This window comes from Penaeus monodon, chromosome 19 (genome assembly GCF_015228065.2).
Source record: "Penaeus monodon isolate SGIC_2016 chromosome 19, NSTDA_Pmon_1, whole genome shotgun sequence".
In the NCBI taxonomy this organism is placed as follows: domain Eukaryota; kingdom Metazoa; phylum Arthropoda; class Malacostraca; order Decapoda; family Penaeidae; genus Penaeus; species Penaeus monodon.
The window spans coordinates 30,576,405-30,577,653 of record NC_051404.1 but is presented as its reverse complement, the minus strand read 5'-3'; the positions used below and the strand labels follow the sequence as shown (position 1 = coordinate 30,577,653).

At 38.3% G+C, this 1,249-nt stretch overlaps 1 protein-coding gene across 1 annotated transcript in view; it reads left to right on the top strand.

Moving 5' to 3' along the window:
* The window catches only part of LOC119585168, a gene marked incomplete in the record, with an annotated part of 15,053 nt that overhangs the window by 2,814 nt on the left and 10,990 nt on the right, over nt 1–1,249 (top strand). Inside the window, 2 exon segments of the mRNA XM_037933805.1 lie at nt 75–458; nt 1,079–1,236. Coding sequence (XP_037789733.1) covers nt 75–458; nt 1,079–1,236 — 542 coding nt within the window.

Here is a 1,249-nt window from a genome sequence, read left to right as displayed (position 1 = left end):
CTATCTATCTTTAATTATTACCCTTTTGCAAAAGGGAACTTTAACTATTTTGACAAATGTCTCCTATAATGCAGCAGTTGTGTGGGAGACAGGGGAGACAGAGGCAGCCATGGAAGAAGCAGTTGCCAGTATCTTGGGAGAGAGGATGAAGAAGATGGCCCCCCTCAGAAACTCTAGTCCAGAAAGTGAATTCGAGCAGACGTTGGTGGTGTCCGGAGATCATCCAGGGGGACATTCCATTGAACACACAAGCCTTATAGACCCACAGATGGAGCCTGTTGTGGAGCATACTGTGGAGCACACAGACCAGGTGGATCCAGGAATGATGGTGGAAGGTGTAGAAATTCCCTCGGCCAATGTATACATGTATGATAATCCTGTGTACCTGAACCGTCTTATGAAAGACAACACTTTTGGGAGAAGAGTGAGACATGATGCTCCATACAGTCATCGTTTAGGTAAGTTTGTAGTTATATTAATAAGTATATTATTCCCATGTTGTAATATGATAGAAAATAAGACTGACAAAAGACCACAAATTACAATACCTATTCTTCATTGGATCAATGCCATTGTAAATCATGACCAATTTGACAGCACTCAGAATCTGTCCCTCTGTTCTGAGGTCCCACAGAAACCATTCCTGGCCCACTCCTCTTCTTAATATACATTAATTACCTATACTTCTTTCTCTAGACTTTTTTTCTAATGATTGTCTGTTATTCTAACTTATTAAAACTAAAGATGCCTCCAGACTTTTGAAACATACATGCCTAACAGTGGAAAATACATGGCTGAAACAATTTCGAACATTGGAGTAATTTGTTGTATGGGACCCTTACCAAAACACAACATTAATAAATACCATCAGATTTCTTACACACAACTTAACTTAAACAGCTGGATATACCAAAAACTAAAGTACAGTAATAAATAAGTTGAAGAAATTTGGATGTAATTATATGCATTTTATTGAACATACTTTTAGAGCATCTGATTTTTTTCCAGTCTCTGTGGCATTCTTTCACAAAGCTATAGGAAGAATTAATAATTTTGATTTGCTTTTCCATGTGTTCAGGCCCTTGGGACAATAAATCAAGTCGTCTCTTAATACAACTGTTGAAAGAGAATCCAAAGGCCTATTTCATCCTTGACAAGGAATGCAAAAGAACAGAAGCTTGGGAAATGATTCGCGTAAAGCTTGCAGATGCTGGGTATCAGTTTACAGTGTTGCAGGTAAGTGTACTGT